A 16798-nucleotide genomic window follows, 5' to 3' on the forward strand; every position below is an offset into this window, starting at 1 on the left:
GTGGTGCCTTTGCTTAGGATAGAGAGATGTCTTTGTAGGGTTTTGAAAGATATGGTTTGAAAATTTGATTATCTACCTTTTTCCATTTATTTTTGTATTAACCAGAGGCAGCATTTTGATCGATTGAAATTGAATAATGAATTCTTGTTATTGGTTTGCTGTCATTTAAGCTACCTAATTATTTACTACTATAATATATCTTTTATATATTGTGAATATATTAGTTCCCTTAATTTGTTGATCATCAATTTCAAGTGATATTTTTTTCACTAGTAGTAATAATTTCGTAGGAAGTTCATAGATCTCTAAAGAAAAGCTTTTATGGGTAGTGATATTTTGTCTCAATATGTTATTTTCAAAATTTCGAATACTACATATGTAGATGTAGTATGGTCCACCACAACCAAATAATATGTAGATATAATTAAATTTGTGGTGGGTATAATTTTTGTGAGGCTTAATTTGGTGAATGATTACAAGTTGGATGGATGAGTAGGTGTGACAATGACTCTGTGCTATCGTTCCAAACACATTGGGACGGAATTATTGGCTCTCCGTCGGCATTATCCACGTCGTTTTTCACCGTTATATTTCAAATTAATTTCCCATTTTTACTATACTTGTCAATTTAATTATGCGTGTGAAAACTAGCTAAAGCTAATAGTGTTAGATAGAAATAATTCCAACTAACCAAAACTTATAAACTAAAATCAAAACTATTAACAATACACACTTTTTATAATAATAATGATAATAATTAATATAGGTGAATATATAGTACTCCATATCACCAATTGACAGTATTCAAAACCAATAATGTAAAGCAAGGTTATTTATTCATAATACGAGCCAACTATTTTGAGCCTTGATCACGTGTGTAAACTCGATATTAAATTAGTAATTATAGGTGCGATAGATGAGCTCGTACTGCAAACATTTTAGGAGCCTACACAATTTATAATTATGAAAACAACATTTCACAGAACAATAATTCACTATTTTATGCAAACAACTTAATAGAAGCAAACATTTTAAAATTAGATTTTTAATAGGAGCCATCAAAGTCCATATCTATGTGCGCTATCAAGAATTAAATTCAAATCCAGTTTAAATTTTGTGTTACATTTCCGTCAAAAAGAAATGTAAACCATTTCAAATTCTATTGGGACAGTAAATGCAGTTGACTTTGTGATAAATAGTCAATCCGGACCATTTCGGGAAAGCAGAAAAACAAAAAAACATTAAATAAAATTAAAAGTTGAATCTATTGGCCAATTCATGCTCGTGTAATTTAAGCCAATAGATATAATGCTTGAAATCTCGTTTGGATAAATTTGGCAAAAATAAGTGTTCCACTCCACATACTATACTTGTTATTATCTCCAATAATACTATATAACCTTTTGAAAATCCAATACATTGATTCAACCAACTTAAAACTGTAGAAGAGATAAATATCACCGAAATATGAGCTTTTATCATAATTTTGTGCTCATATTAATTAATTTACACATACAAATATGCAACGGAGCTAAAATTGAGTTTTACCAATTTTATAAAAATAAAGTTTTAAAATTGTGTAAAATTGGCTGGGGGTGCTAAGCTCCACCTAGCACCCCCTTGTGTCCTTACCGTGCCGCCGAAACTCAGTCCAAGATCAAACCAGAAGAAGAAAAATAATTGCTGCTAGCTTCAAATTAGCAGGTTATTGAAACATGAAGAAGCATTTTACACTCCCTATTTCTAACCCAATAAATCTTTTTAAAATATGAAAAGAAGTAGTAACACAATTAATTGTAAAGTAATAACTGAATATCAAGTGGTCCAACAAATTATTAATCCCTTCAAAAATAAGAGGGAAAATTCGAACAAAAAGAGGGGATTGCGTTCTGCAACACAACTATTATTAGTACTATTTTCTGACTTTGCAAAATAAAAGCCATACCTATTTGTCTGATCTTCTAAAACTAAGTCACTCATTTTCAACTAAGCAACTGTCTCATTTGCATGAAAATATACACCTCCTTCAATTTTTGGATTTTGGTAGCCAAATCCAATAGATATTAATCTTGATTGTCTAAACTCATCTCAAAATAGCTATCCACCAAATAGTACTTATGAACCAATTAATTAGTTGCTATTATTATATTGATTGAAAAGTAATCATTATAACTTTATTCATTGAATTTTGTGAAGCAAGTATATATACATAAAAGAGGTAGATTGAGAGTATAAAAGAGTCATAATTGTGTAGCTGCAGTGACAGTTGAGAATGCAAGGGAGCATTTACGTCTCCTCTGCATATAGAAAACAAATTTACATGAGTTTCAGTGTGTAATGATAAGTGAGTTTTTCACTGTAAGATAAAATGATGGTGACAAAATGAAGCCTTTCGATTATTTCCACAGAAATGTATGAAATGGGAGAGGGGGCCAAAAAACAAAAGAGCAAACAAGATCAAGTGTATATCAATTATTGATGACAATGAGGAAACAAAGAGCTGCAGGGAATCTTCTCTGCCACAATTAAACTCCAGTTTTCACCCATCATCACTAATTCATGTAACATATACTATATAAAAACTTACAAATCTAGCTAGAGGTTTCAAATTGAATCGGTATATCACATATAGAATTGTATGCACTATATCAAAAGTGTATATACCTTTAACAAGAATGTGGAATTGAGGCGGCGGCCGCGGTGGAGAAAGAAGTAGCCCATAATCACCATGTTTTCCCACAGCTTTCTTGAACTTAAAACCCCAATTCTTGAGAGAAGTGAAGCAATTTGTAGTTCAAGAAAGCTGTGGAAAAGCATGAAGTGGGCTTTGTAATGCTTCTTCAAGACTTCAACTAGCTAGAAATTTATAGAAATGGAGGAAGGAAGAGTGTTAGAGTGAGAGTGAGAGAGAGAGGGAGGGAAGAAAATGAAAATGGCATGCCCATACATAGTGAGAAGGAAGGACCACTACAACACAAGGTGTGTGTGTGAGAAAGCAGCTTTATAGAGGAAGCAAAGTAGGGTTCACTCACAAACAAGCCCAATTTTCCCCACATGTAGTCTGCTTTTATTGTGAGTGCTTGTGGGGTATAAATATGCATCAACACTACACTACTTACCTCATCATCATAACTACTTGTAACAACAACTATACATCAATTTTCCACATTTACATCCACATAATGCAAATTAATTAATCACTAATGTCATAAGATATGGATGGTACAATTTTGATTAATTAATTGAATATATATCGTGTCCAATCATATCGTTACACCATCAATGAGAGACGAAAGAATGAACAACGGTCTGTTAACAACCATTTGAAGGCGACATGACTCCACTAGCAGCCTCTCGTAATTTTTATGTAGTTATTTATCGTACTCACAGATTAAAAGTCATATATAGATACATTGCATTATTAGCATCCCCGACATTTGATACTATTTAAGAAGTAGCATCCTAGTGGGGACCAAATTCTTGAGAAAAAATGTTAAATCTCATTGGTTGAGTGAAATTGGCGTAATTAGGATATGAATAGCTGTAATTGATCCTACATATCACATGTCATGCTCAATTGCTGGACCAACCTCTTATATATAGAGACTATTAAATATTGATATTCATTAAATGTGTGTGATTTATAATAACAAGAATATATGTAGAAAATAAAATGAGGTGCAACGGCATTATATTTAAAAGGTGGAATTAGAAAGGGCAAAATGATAAAACCATCCCATCCCTCCTCACATGCTTGCATGTGGGCATGATATATATGATCTCCCACCAATTTATTTTTGGTTTAAAAGGTATGGGGGGAGTTTATGGACCCCAATATTTGTGGTTTTTTTCTTGTCATACACATTAATATATTCATATATATACATTCATGTGAGTATCATATGTTATCTTTGCTAATAATATTTGTCGATTGGGAGCTAGCTTTTATACTTGAATATATTCGATATCTTTATGAATAATTTTGAATTGTCCACACGTGCGTGAGGAGAGAAATTGGATTTGAAACATAAAATATCTCATCGAATTTCGGTTTTAAATGAAAAATACAATAAAATATGAATATATGTATATAAGGCTAGAATTATACAGAAACGCATTTTAACCTAAAAGTAAATCAATTACACTTAATATATAAAGTAATTGTAACTTAGCACAACATAATAGCAATATTATGGTCTTTGGTAGAATCCCAAATATTTGAGCATGATTTGTATACCATTTATTGAATATATATATTCGTTCTACATGTTTGTTTGGTAATTGGGAGTAGGTGCATCTTGTATTTCGCTATTGACATAAAAAATAATTAATTGTTTAATGTCAAATGAAATAAAAGTTTTAATCAAGTATATATATTAAGTGCTACTCATAAATATACATAGAAGGCCCTAATAAATTAACGGCGGCGCCCGACCGCCGGAGCTGCTTTGACGAAGCATTTGTTGCATAATTGTTACATTAATACAATCAAAATAATGAATTAATAAGAATGAAAAAACAAATGAATAAATAAAGATGAATATCAGTTGATTACGTTAAATAATTAAAGATGAATATTAGTTGATCGATACATGCATGCTCGATATAAAATTCGTAATTAAGATACATGCAATGTTCCATGTGCTGGCAAAAAATAAAAATAAGTGCAAAGGAAGATCTGAAACTTATATTTTTAATAGGTCACTCCTTCTATTATTAATTTATTTTAGGATGAAACCGTATGAATTTATAACATGGGATCTGAGTGGGTCGATGATTGTTGACTAAATTTAATTGACCCGTCTAGTTATATATCTGGACCGAAATAAAAAAAAAATGACCCCAACAATATATTTGTATTTTAAATTTCAGTTCGATGGCTGATTGATCCAACTTCAGATAAAGTTCAACTTCTCCAAGGTTTACAATGAAGGGATTGAGGGATGGGGTTGTCAAATGAAACAAAAATAACTATAAGACATAACATGGGCTCCTTACCGAGTTAGTTCGCCTTAAATTTGTGTTTTTCTTATGAGTTTAATGATGTCTTTTGCTGCTTCCACGTTCTCGGACTTATGCACCTGCCTTTGGCAAGCTCAAATCGAGTTAATTCGCCTCAAGTTTATGTGTGCTGCGTCAAGTTAATTCGCCTCAGGACAATGTCTCAATATTAGACATTACTAAGCTAAATTGGCTAATCATTTTCACTTTTAAATTTTCTAGTTGTTGCCAATTGGAGCAATATATCGCATTTTTGTTTGCCTTCGTGTGATTCTTTCTTACTATTTTTGTTATCGCTTATTTATACTCTCGAAAACAATCGCTTACCTCAACCTTAGTCGTCTTCTTAAATCAGCAAGTCAACTCGTTTTAGGTATGATGATGTCTTGATCTTAGGCATCGATGTAGTAAAATGGCTAAATCCTTCTTTGGGTGTTTTATTTGAAGTGATTGTAGTGTTGTCAGATTGATACCTTTCTAAAAGAGATATGAGGATGTAAGGATCACATGGCGGACTTATGTGGGCTCTCTTGGAACCCCCACCCGTTAGACATTAAGCTATATATTTAATATACAAAATTAATTGATAAAGTATGTTGTGGCGTAAGTGGTAGAGTGTTATGGCTCTCAATCTTGAGGTGAAAGGTTCAAATCTTGTTACTTGCCAGCTATGCATTTTTATTTTTGCACATTTGTACATCATTCATAACTATTTGTAAAATTTATAAGAATAAAAATAATTCTTTAGCATGCATATGTATTATTATACAAAGTAAATTTATTCTAAAGTAATTATTCTTAAATTATTTCGACGATACTATGTTTTTTCTTAAATTTTTTTGAACGACGACACTATCAATGTACCTTTAATTTATATTGTTCATTCTCTAATTATTGATATCTTGTTATCCATTTCTTGATTCTATATTGTTACGGAGTAAGTATTTTTGGCATCGTTGACACTAAACTTATGTAACAAATATTAACTATAATTTGGACCCCCCAATATAAAATTTCTGCGTCCACCACTGATCACACCCACGAGATTTTCAAGTTGTTGTCACTTTTACCAGGAACATTTGTGAAGAAATTAAACCTCACAACGGATCACTTGCGACCATAAAAAAGTTTTTACACAAAATAAAGATTACAAAAAATCTATATAAAGAGAAAGTACAACGTATGAAGGCTCATTTTCTAATGTTGAGCATTTTAACACTCATTGGAAAAAAACACTTTAACAATTTATCATCTATTGAATCATTAAAAGCATAGTTTTTTTTATGTTATTTCTATTTTGGGAATGTCATTTGGCTAGAGAGAAAGCTAAAGGCACTATTTATATATAGTGAAACATGAAAACGAAAAAGAGCTCCAACGTCTGAGGATCTCAGTCGTAGTTCATGAAGAAAAACAAAAACCAAAGGTGAATCGGGTTAGGGGCTTCGGCCCCCACCAATTATTTTTCTTATTATTCTAAAAGAATATATCAAAAAAATTTATGCATTTTCTCGAGCAAATCACCTAATTAGATATAAATAAATTTGAGTTATCGAAATTTGAATTCGAAAATTGAAAATCCAGCAACCAATACCATTTTCAAAACTACGTTAATTTCCCCATAGAGTTGTTGATACGATATTTGTGAACACAAGAAGTGGGACTCATTTTAAATTTATAGCCCATAAAAGTTGTGTTTCTTAATTAATTACCTATACTTGATCAAAACTTGAGATAGATGGAGGGAATATCATGTATACCTATGTTAGATTTATGAATTTTAATTTTAGTTTTTTATTCACTTTAATTCCATATACTTACAAAACTAATTATTGAGTTGGTAGTGGAATCTCCATATTTTGGTTACATTTATGATGAAAAATGGACCCTCTGGAAAAGAACAAATTAAAGACATAGTGAACTTGCAAATTACCCTTCAAAAATATAGGACACGAAGTAAACAAAGAAAGGAAAGGCAATGATAAGTTTATAAAGATACATATAATTATTATAATAATTGGAGAAATACTAACATTTCGTTTGTTGTTTAGCTTAATTATTACTCTCCCTTTTCTTTTTAGGTGTCACTTATCAATGCATTACTATAGTAATGTGTGAGAAACAATATTATCAACAAATTGAAAATGCAAAATAAAAGTTAAAAAGGGACCACAAACTTTAGTAGAGATGCCAATCTGTATTAGGGTATGAGTTGCCCACAATTATTAATTTGTACAAAAAAGTTATGCTTAAAGCTGCCCATTTTAATCCTTTGTCTACTTCTTCAACAACGCAACAACCTGTTGAAAGCGAAATTCCTCCAACTCCTACTACCTTATTAATATTATTGCTTTTTCTCTGCAACCAATCATACAATGATAATCACATTATAATTCAAATCTATGTCCAATTATTTTTCTAGCTTGCCTACCATTTTATAGTTTATGAATACTGCTAGCTAAAGTTTCTTTTGCTATATAAACTTAAGTTGTCGATTGATTTAGTGTGGTAGTTGGGACAATTGTATTTGTGTTTCCAAATGTAAGTTTGGTTTGACATAAATATAGAAGCATAGTATTTTTCGATCTACAAATATTAGTAGAATTCAGATTTATGATCTTTCAGTTGTGAGTTTACTATTCCATCGCAATATGATGACATTAATTGGTCATAAATCTGTAAGGCTTATGTATCACAGAATTAGGGATGTGGAATTTGAGTTTTCAATTCTAAAGTATCCAAATTTGAAATTGAATTATGGTTCTAATTTCTCTCAACTACGCAATTTAAATTATATATAAAAAATAGATCATCGAAATTACAAATAGTTATAAAATTGGGTATCTTCACATACTACACACAACACACACACTACATGCGCTATGCTATGCACACTATACATTACAGTGAGTGTGTATACATAATTTCTTTAAATTCATTTTCATATTAATTACTACATTATTTTTACAGAATAAATGATTTGGAATTGAATTGTGTAATTCAATTTCTTCAAACTCAATTCCATAAAATTTTAATTCCAATTCCATTCATTTTCTGTGGGCCTAATGGACTCTAATATTATTCTTATAAGATATCATTATTGTCAATACAACTGATAAATACGAAGTCATAATGATTTTTCAGTGAAGAGAATAAATTAGTTAAATGGCCTCTTCCTATTGTGAATGCTAAATGAATAGCAATATTCATACGAAAACACGACATATATAATAGCAAGAACCGTCATTGATAAATTATAATCACCTCAATTTCCTAAGTTTAATAAACTCCATGCACCCCTAAATTCTGGAACATCATAGGCCCAAAGACCCATATGAGTAATAAATGGGCCTTTTAATATGGCTAATGGGTTATACTATTATATTTTGGCACTCTCATACGGCCCGTTTATGCTCTGGGGAAGAAACTATTTATTCTGCTTTAAAATTGTATTAATTTTATTACTGGGTACTTCTATATATTCATGAATCATGATTTGACAAATTCTTTCATGAAGCTGATTGTGTTTTACTTCAATTGATATAGATTTTTATTTGTTTTTTAACCATAGTTGTTAATCCCTATAAAGTTTTTTATTGCAATAATAATCTCTAGAAAGTTAGGATTAATGCAACTAAGTTGCATTCTTTTGGTTACTTAAATTAATTAATTTCAATACAAATTAGATTATATTTGAGACAATATATGAACCTAGCTATTTACTGTTAAACGTGAGATAAATTGTACTATATCCCTTTAACTTGATTTGATTAAAATAAAAGTAAACTTGACATGTAACCAATTAAATAGTTGTAGTATCTTAATCTTCGGATAGGTTCAAGCATTACTAGTAACATACTATAATACAAAAGTTAACTCCGCATTAGATTTCAAACAAATTTAACCTCAGTCCTAAAGCTTGAGTGAAATATATAATAGCCTTTTTTGCTTAGGTTGTGCTGAATTAAAATTTCATGCCTAAGGGTAAGAATTAGTTGATAATTAAATTGATCATGTGGTAAGAATTAGTTGATAATTAAAATGAGAATAATTAAATTATACTACTAGTTAACTCTATGCACAGAGTACAGTATAGTCCATTACAGCGACTTTAAAGTAATTAATTGTACTAGTGTCTGAAATTTAAGCAACTTAATTATAGGTTCGATGAGCCAAATTTTAGGATTTTCAATTGTATTTTTTAATTAGAATTCATGCACTAAAATAATGGAATCGTCCACTCTGCCATTAGACATTGGTGTCTCAATTATATTTTACGTATGTGATATTCTAAGGAATTTTCCATTTAAATATGAAGTAGTATATGGTGTAAAAAAAATGTATATATGAAGTAGTTTATGATGAGTGGTTATGAGCTGAGCTTCACTATCTTTTAAATAAATAAGTGGTTGTAGATAGTTAATTTTGATTGGCTGACAAAACATAACCTCAAAATTCATTTAGTCGCGTCGAAGACTTGAGACTTCAGATTGGGAAATGTTTCTTAAATGCCCAACTAATCAAAATATAAGTATGGAGCAAATCATAATTTTTTGTCATTTTTTCAGTGTCATGAAAAAAAAAGGAAATTCATTCGGGTACGCATTTAGGGAAGCATTGCTCATATATAAGTACAAATCTGCAAATTATACACTTAAAAAACAATTATTCTTAAAAAAATCACGTGCATGATGTATGTACAAAGAACTGTAGAATTGTTAGTGAATTATCTAATTAAGTAGTTAATGTCTGACTTTTGAGAGAAAAAACCTAAGACCAAGACTTGGTAGGATACATTAATTCTCGTGAACATTTTAGGATTTGAATAAATCTAGTTGGTAGAAATTGACATTTCCAATCTTTTCTTCGTTTTTTTTTTAATTTTCCTACTCACATCCAATATTATAGGAGTAGAGTATATACTAAATTAACATAACACGCTCCCGATTTCAGGGCATAAATTCTAAGTCATTGCCTAATTAAACCATAGAATATTGAAAACGTAAGATGATGAAATGTTTTGGAATTTATGAAAAGTGTGAAACTTAATTATGTGTTTAAAAAATAAAATATATTGTGATTATTTGGATATGAATCGGTATATGGGTTATAATGTTTAATTTATTAATATAAATCATGCATGTAAAATCATATACTACACTGGTATATAGATACTAAGTTAGGTAGTAATAAATAAAACATATAGTGGCGTTAGGTATTAAGTTATGAATTTGGCATTAATCGTGTACTTTTATGTGAATTCTAATTGAGTAATTGAGATCCACATAAGAAAAGCTCAGGACCCATTTGATATCTATTCATTATTAAATATATGTGTTTAGTAGAAGGAATATATGTTCTTCACGAATTTCACTTGAAGCCATTAATGCTAGTACTAACTAAAATTTATGTGAAATTGGAGTAGTAGTTGACAAGGAATAAATCATACTCACAGTGTGATTATGTTCTATCTGGAAAATTACTAAAGAAAAGGATGAAACATGTCACAAAATACAAGAAATTAAACACTATACAAATGTTAACGCATCTGCTTTGCCGTGGATTGTACGTCACTAAGTGAGAGGGAAAGTGATAAATGAGTTTGTGCTTGCATTCAATTAGTGCTTTTTTTTGTTTCTAATTTCTTTATATAGGTAACTCGGGGAGTGTTATATTGCTAACTCAATACCTAATTGCTAACTACAACTAAATAATAGCCATTAGATATTTAAATTAAGGGTCTAGATTATCAACCAAGAAATATCAATACGATAAACAAAAAACGTCAATAAAGCCATAGGATTAATTCCATAAAATATCAATAGGGGTATTAATGTCAATTAACTACATGTTTAGTTATAACTAACTTTTAAAAGAAATCCCAAAACTTTAAATTCATATAACATATATCAAATTAAAGATAATTTTATAAGGATTCCAACGATATCATATATGCATATGTTCCGATGTCAAAATTTGAAACAAAATTCGAAAATTTTTCAATTTTTTCGTAAAGCAGAAATGTCAACATATTATATAAAATATGTCAACATAATACATGTAGAATGCCAATATAAGCAATGTGTTAACATTCTTAAAGCATCGTGTTGACATTCTCAAAGCATTATGTTGATATTTCCGTAACACTATATTGACATTTTCATCTAAAACCCTAATTTGGCATTTTTTTTAATCTTTTTTGATTTTATTAATAAAAACGAAAATTACACGTGGCAAATTGTAGACCACACGATTTTTAAAATCCTATGGCCTTAAATTAGTTGTAGTTAGCAATTAAACGATGAGTTAGCAATTGATCACTCCCCTAGGTAACTCAGTACTATATAATGGGGAAAACAAATAAATATATTTCGATCATACTATCATTTTAGTAGTGTTTGCTAATTTTTCTACAATTGTGGGAGTTTATCATTTTGCTTGCCTAATGACCCAATCTTATGCTTTCTCAATTGGATGTACACATGTTTCTGATCAAGTTGATAAAAAAAAGTAATGGAACTCCCTCTCCTACGTGATGGGCCGGTCTATCTAGTAGTTTAAGAACAAAATTATCTATCAAAATATGAATCCACATCAAGAGTTTGAAAAACAGTATTATTTGGAGATTAAGTGATGGATTACGGTTTCAAAAACACTTATCAAGAATAGAAGATTGTTGGATAATAAGCGATGGATTAAGGCTTCAATGAAAGACCACTGATGAGGTGACCTTGCTCTTGTCTTTGGTAGCTGGTTTGTGTTTTTGTTCCTCGGTCTTGCTTGCTCTGTGGATTTAGGGTTTAGCGTTTGTTTTGTGCGTTTCATTTGAAGGAGTATGTATCTTTCTTTTACTCCCTCCGTCCCTGCACACCTTTTTTCTGCACTCGTTTTATAAAAATAATACTAACAAATAGTTAAAGTGGAGGGAGGATAAAGTAAGAGAAAAGTCTTAATGAAATTATTCTCTTTCTTACTTTACACTCTTTTCACTCTAACTATTTATAAAACAAGTGCAGAATAAAAAGTGTGACAAACTTTCAGGGATGGATGAAATATTATCTAGTGGTCTATGTTCGTTGACAATAGATATTTGTTCTTGTGATTTGTTCTTAGTGGTGAATTTATCTGCTTGGCATGTTTTAGAATATTTGATCATCATTTTACGGTTGAAGATTTTTGTTTATCGAATTAAAAAAAAATAACAAATGCTTAAGCATGGCATGGTTTCACACATGCAAGTTTTTGTTTAATTTTGGGAAACAAAACAAATACATTGATATATATGTGAGATCCCAATAAAATATTAATAAGTTATCCTACACAATCCTTTACGTGATTTACTAATTACAATCGCGTTCCAAATTTGGCTGTTTAAATGATCTCTACTTTTTGGCCTATGCCTTGTTTTGATGTTTTCATGTTTCTTCAACCATTATCTAGAATCTATGAAATATTCAAAAAGTGGCATTCCATTTTATGTTTCGAAGACAATGTCAATCTGAATTAAATACTTTTGTATGAGGAATTTTCATTTGACCTCAACTGAATTAAAAATTATAAGCATGTCAAGTCTTCCAAGACTTATTAATTACGAGTCAATGAAAGGGGGAGTCTAAGATGAGAACTACATTTTAATTATGGTGCGAGTTAGTAAATCTTACATATTAATTACGTTTTAAATATATTTTTTATATTTAATAATATACACACACATATAGAGAGACACAACATTAAAATTTTACTATTTTAATATATATGCGGATGAGTATACGCATGTGGTTATGGTATCACATATGTCAACGTAATTTTTAACGACATTAATGTGTCATAAAGAATTCCAATTTGCAACAATGTTAATTACAATTGATCTGCATTGGTGACTTTGTGAGTTGTATATTGTGATTACAAAAAACCGCATATGTAAAAGACCAAAATACCCCTCAGGGACAATGGGAATCGCCCAATGTTAAAGGTTTATTCGAATAGAATCTTGATATCATGAAGAAACTGTCGTTATATGTGATATGGCATCATTTTCATCTCATCTCTTACATTATTACATTTCTTCACTTAATACTCACAATCTTAGTATAATTATCTCATCAATTAATCTATTAATATGTCGAATATTTTTTAATTCGTTCTTATATCATATAATTTGTAGTTATGCATATTTATATTCTCTAATCAAATTATTGCGAAAATAAAATTTAAAAGAAAGTTACAAGTACAACTGTGGAGTACCGATTGTTTTTCGAGATGCAAGAAATTGAATGTATTGTTATAATTGAGTTCCATTCATTCTAATTGTGTTTTTTGGTGTACGCTTTGACGTACAAATCTTATAGTAGTATTATAGTATTCACGTTTTCAAGGTGTTTGGTGATACCTAAACTCGTCCACAATTAGGAGAGTTATATTTGTGATCGCCACCTTTCATTCGCTTTGAGCTTAACCTTCTTTTGTCCAATCAAACAACTCTTACCCAAGGCATTGACAGTGTTCGACGGGTAGCCATTTGCCCTAAGACACTATTCGAATTGTTTACTGACACCCACAATCGGATCAATCCGAAAAAATAAAAGAAATTGAGAATGACGGGAGAATTTAAAAGAAAATGAGAAGAATAGTAGAATATGGAAGAAAATTGAGAAGCAATTAGAAGAAGAATATGGTATTAAGGTGTGAATGGAGCGGAGAAGTGAGTAACCTGTCTTGATACTTGGGGTTAAAGGATGGTGCCCAGACTTTCACTTCTTGCCGAGTCAGATGATTGGCAATTTTTGGCATAATCAAGTGTTTGACCGAGCATAGAGAATCCATGAAGTGGCCAGGTATTTTGAGTGAATTAGCAAGGGTATGTCTGCTTGGAACTTCCTATTGCTTATTCGTGGCTGTTGTGTTTCTAATTTCTAATTGTGTGGTGTGTGTTAGCATCTCTATTTTGTCATTCATTGCTGGTCTTCTTTCAACTTCCATACCAATCAATCTACACAACATTCATTACCGGTCGATTAAAAGAAGCCAAACTAATTACTATTAGCACAAATTAAATAAGAAGAGGAAGTTCCACTATCTCATTAAATCACCCCTTCCACCAACACTAATCATCTCTTTATTTTTCTTTTTTTTTTTTAACAGTTACGACAGTTTGACGCGGTTTGTGGGATCAACAAACGCTTCATCATATTTATTCCCCCTTTCAATCTTTCCCACTCCAAACCCCCATTTTCTTCCTCTCTCTCTCTCTAAATTTGTGTTTGTTGCTGTTGTTGCTATTACGAAAGCAAACACAAATGATTGCAGTGGTGCTCTACTCTCTCCTCTTCATCCTCGGCCTCCTCTACACCCTCCTCTCCCCCACCAAGAACCTCCTATCTCCATGGCTCAATTCACTCCCCTCTCCCGCTCCCGCCGCCTCCTCCGCGCCTCCTCCGCCGCCGATCGGAGGGCTGAGGGGCGTGTTTGCGACGTTCGATAAGAACAAGGACGGATTCATCACGAAGCAGGAGCTGAGGGAGTCTCTCCACAATATGGGGATTTTGGCGGGAGAGAAGGACGTGGAGGATATGGTGGACAAGGTGGATTTCAACGGCGACGGCCTCATCGATTTCGACGAGTTCTGCAAGCTCTACGAGTCCATGGATGGCGGTGAAGCAGCAGCGGCGGCGGATGGAGGGGATGGGGATTTGAGAGATGCGTTTGATGTGTTTGATGGGAATAAAGATGGGCGGATCACGGTGGAGGAATTGGGGATGGTTCTGTCCTCCTTGGGATTCAGTGAAGGGAGCAAGATTGAGGACTGCAAGGAGATGATCAGAAAGGTGGATGTTGATGGAGATGGGATGGTTGATTTTGAGGAGTTCAAGAAGATGATGAGAGAGGGCCTTGGAAGGCTTATTGCAGTTTCTTGATGGGGTTTTTTACGGATTTGAATTCTTCTTCTACTCCGATTCAACTGCTACTATTACTGATTTTCCATCAATATAGCATGTCTAACTCTTCATCATCATCTCTGAAACTTGATTAGTGACACTCCTGAATCTTGATTAGTGTGTTTGGATTATTAATTGGATGTACAGATGGCTTAACATGTGGGGTTTGAGAGATCCTCTGGGCTCTGTTAGATCTGCACTTTGTGTCTCACATTATTACTGTACTTGTAGTAAGTGTAGTACAGTTGGACACACAAGATTTGATATTACTATATTGTTATTGGAAAGAGGATACATATGTTTTCTTTACCGATATGTTGATTGATTTGATAATGAATCGGAGGGTCGAGATTGGTGAAGAGATGATATTATCAAGATTTGATCTATTATGGTATGGTGTGCTACTAATAAGATGCAATAACCAAGGTACAATTACTGTTACTTAATTAGTGTCAGCACTCACCACGCACGCGCAGTAATAAATGTGGCTAGCTAGTTATAAATAAGAATATAATTGATTGGATAATCTGGTTTTAAATATCATATTTCCAAAATAAGAAAATAAAAAACAAAAGTTGAAAACCGGCCAGTTTTATGCAAGATCGCTTGTTATCAACCAAAATTGCCGGGTTTTAGTGTGCCCCACACTCATTGGATACACTATTGCTTATTTGCTTATTACTCTATCCGTTTGATAAAAATAGACTTAATTAGATTAATATAAGTTTTAATGTATAATTGATAAACTATGAGAAAATAATTGAAATAATATAATAAATGACAGGGCTCTTAAATAATAAAGGAAAAGAGAGGAGATTTATTTAAAGATACAAGATACGATTGTAAAATAAAAAGGTAAATATTCAATTTTATATGATTGTATTAGTGTTTAAATAGCCTAAAAATGTCCCAGACAAACTTTTTGGCAAAATCGTCTACAGATTTGGGAACAAAAGAAAATAATCAGTCCACAGTTTTATTCAATTCAATTTGAAATTTAGTGAAGGAGATGCGCCAAAAATCAAAGCTCAATCCAAAGTTTTTTGTTGAGTTGTATTTAGATTTCACCGTTCTGTGATTTTTAATCTTTTAGCTCGTGATCATATCAACATCAGTTACAACGACCAAGGAGAGTTCTGCTACAATCATGGGATACTACTTGACTGAACACCTGAAGAACAATCGCACTCAAAAAATTGTTGGCAAAGTTAGATTCTAATTTTCTTCATTTTATCTTCTTTCAAAAATCTAAGAGAATATTTGTTTGGAAAATTTTTGCAAGACACCTTTAAAGTGTTAGATACCCTTGTGCAATTACATTAAAGATTGAGACTTGAGATGTTTTCACCAAAACGCTAAAATGATAGGAATAGGACAAACTTGAATATTTGGCCAGTAAATATGTAGTATGAAAATTGGTACACACACACAAATAAATTAAATACTTATACTACCATTATCTGCAAGAATTATGTCGCATAAATATTAGGTCAAGAATCCAATTCAGAGAAAAGATTCACAATTAATGAGATGAGTTTCATACGAAACACCCAATTAGGTAAATAGGAGATCAACCATAAAGAAAAATCACCATCATGAAAAGACAAAGAAAAAGAAAATGCACCCAGAAAAGAAAAGGCAATAGGAATATAATATAAGCTGTTTGAGTAAAAAGAAGGCAAGCTGCAGCTGCGAATATCATAACGTGTTACAAGAGGCATCCAAACCCTGTAGCTTTGATACAAAGACAAATTCTCCAAAGAGAAACGCATAAAACCATACGGACGCAAATCGACAAGAGATCATGCTAACATCAATCAAAAAGAGAATATTCAAGCTCGATGTATGTCGCTGTAATGTTG

The 16798-nt window shown here is 31.7% G+C and overlaps 1 protein-coding gene and 1 long non-coding RNA gene across 2 annotated transcripts; one reads left to right on the plus strand and one right to left on the minus strand.

Annotated features, from left to right (window-relative positions):
• Window positions 1–1070: 1070 nt before the first annotated feature.
• Window positions 1071–3032, minus strand: LOC125187619 (uncharacterized). Its single transcript, XR_007170642.2, has 2 exons — window positions 2665–3032; window positions 1071–2297 (listed from the first exon to the last, which is right to left on the minus strand). It is a non-coding gene; the product is annotated as an uncharacterized LOC125187619 (long non-coding RNA).
• An 11145-nt stretch (window positions 3033–14177) lies between these two features.
• Window positions 14178–15245, plus strand: LOC125186907 (calmodulin-like protein 3). The gene has a single exon (XM_048083394.2). It carries the CDS (start codon window positions 14298–14300, stop codon window positions 14913–14915), a length of 618 nt encoding a protein of 205 aa, XP_047939351.1. The 5' UTR covers window positions 14178–14297; the 3' UTR covers window positions 14916–15245.
• The last annotated feature ends 1553 nt before the right edge of the window (window positions 15246–16798 follow it).

The sequence above is a fragment of the Salvia hispanica genome, chromosome 5 (genome assembly GCF_029641045.1).
Source record: "Salvia hispanica isolate PSC_SH4W2 chromosome 5, Shi_PSC_v1, whole genome shotgun sequence".
NCBI lineage: Eukaryota > Viridiplantae > Streptophyta > Magnoliopsida > Lamiales > Lamiaceae > Salvia > Salvia hispanica.

Excerpts from the sequence above, each read along its gene's own strand:
- LOC125186907 (XM_048083394.2), top strand. The coding sequence starts at position 14,298 with ATGATTGCAGTGGTGCTCTACTCTCTCCTCTTCATCCTCGGCCTCCTC.